Source organism: Anneissia japonica, unplaced genomic scaffold (genome assembly GCF_011630105.1).
Source record: "Anneissia japonica isolate Jap-2015-1 unplaced genomic scaffold, ASM1163010v1 scaffold287714_len2871179_cov188, whole genome shotgun sequence".
Classification (NCBI taxonomy): domain Eukaryota; kingdom Metazoa; phylum Echinodermata; class Crinoidea; order Comatulida; family Comatulidae; genus Anneissia; species Anneissia japonica.
In genome coordinates, this window is record NW_022755542.1 from 2,348,178 (window position 1) to 2,349,977 (window position 1,800).

The 1,800-nt window shown below is 35.1% G+C and overlaps 1 protein-coding gene across 1 annotated transcript in view; it reads right to left on the reverse strand.

Annotated features, from left to right (window-relative positions):
* Positions 1-233: 233 nt before the first annotated feature.
* LOC117123630 (deleted in malignant brain tumors 1 protein-like) overlaps positions 234-1,800 on the reverse strand; it is a 33,814-nt gene continuing 32,247 nt past the window's right edge. The window contains exon 8 of the mRNA XM_033269631.1: positions 234-1,201. Within this exon, the coding sequence (XP_033125522.1) occupies positions 1,011-1,201 (191 nt within the window). The 3' untranslated portion in view covers positions 234-1,010. The remainder of the gene's footprint in view (positions 1,202-1,800) is intronic.

The following is a 1,800-nucleotide window of genomic DNA, read 5'->3' on the forward strand; positions in this document are numbered from 1 at the left end:
TGGTGGTAGCCACTGTGTGTGCGCTGCCCCGGTTCAATTCCCATCGCTGCCTCTTCTTGTGTTTCAGCTGGAGGGCTAAAATACAAATTACAATAGCGCACCGTCTTTCGGATGAAACGTTTAAGCCGTTGGTTCCGTGTGCATTTATGGCCCATCCAAAGAACGCAGTACACTCTTCGAAAAAGAGTAGGGGATTGTCTCCCGGTGTACTGCCTAATCACCACGTCCAGAAGGACCCCACTGGAAATATGTCTTCTTCTAGACTTTCGTGGCCTATCCTTGGTGTTTACACCGAATAAATCCAATCCAAATCAATTATATGCTCATCAGATTCTATCTTAGTATACAATGTATTACCTTCGTAATTTTTGAAAACTATGATCATAATTGTAATCATTGGCGTCAAGTATAATATAGTATATTTTATAGTATAGCTATTATATTTCATTTCATTATTTCTCAATGATGCAACTAGACGAATACAAAGCACAAGAAGGTTGGGAGGTGGGAGGAAACAACAGTAAGAGAAAGGATTGAACTAAGTCACTTTCTCAGTTGGTCCATTAAACACTGTCAAAAATTAGAATTCACCAACAAACAATAAAATATTAATATTAATATTGTTTTCAATAAAATAATATAAAAACACAATAATATCGCTTTTGTAATTTAAATACGCTATTAACATTTATCTGAAACGTTATGCAACATTTAGTAGTCTGACCTTACCAACGAGTGTTGCCAAGAGATTCGAAAAGGTTCAGAAACATCGATAAATTAAGTGAGAGGAGATCCGTAATTAAAAGGGAGAAGCACCGTTCGCTGAAAGGATTGTCAAGGTCCAAAAGAAAGTTTTTTTGACTGAAATCACTCCAACCAAGGCCCGAAAGCCACTTCTATAGGTAAGGGACTAATTAAATACTATATCTACATGTCATAATATTCGTAAGCATTTTGTATTTATATGTTCCTTCATATTGATTCTTGTAACTCGTTACACGACAATCATTCTACAATTTGTAATTCCCCATGGTATGCTCATCATTAGTAAAATCTGACATCAAGTGGCAGCTTTTGTCGTCATAACGGAACGATTTGCACTGCAGCGCCCTCAAGCATGCAATAGCACATCTTATGCAGCTTCCTTTTGAAGTTTGACAAAGTCTATCCAATTTCACAGATGACTTGAAGATAGCAGTGGCTGATGGTATAATTCACAATCAAACAGAATTAATCACGTTAAAATGAAATTGTAGGTCAAAAATCTATGAAAAAAATGAATTAGGCCCGATAGTATTTGTACCTGTATTATGTACCAGTGGCGTAATGACGAGTATATGAATCCCGGGGCGAAAATAATGTTAGGGCCCCTTGCATATAAGTATTTTCGCTCAGGAAGTGGCCGGGAGTGGGTAATCTCCATAGAGATAATTGTTAAAACTAAAAAGACTGCATTTGATTATTAGAAAATATCAAGAAATATTGTGTGGCTGAACAATATAATTACCTTTTATTTCTGCACACACATTTTAAATTTAATATTTAATTATATATATATAAATATACATATATACATACACATATTTATATATACATATATATATACATATATATATATACATATGTATCTGTCTCTTATACACATCTAGATGTGTATAAGAGACAGCTGTTATTCTGTGTGGAAATTTTAGAGGAAATGGAAAGTTTTATCTGTTCAAGGTCTGTCTCTTATACACATCTAGATGTGTATAAGAGACAGCAATAAGTATTGCGTGAAGTATAACGGCTGGTTCTGCGGCG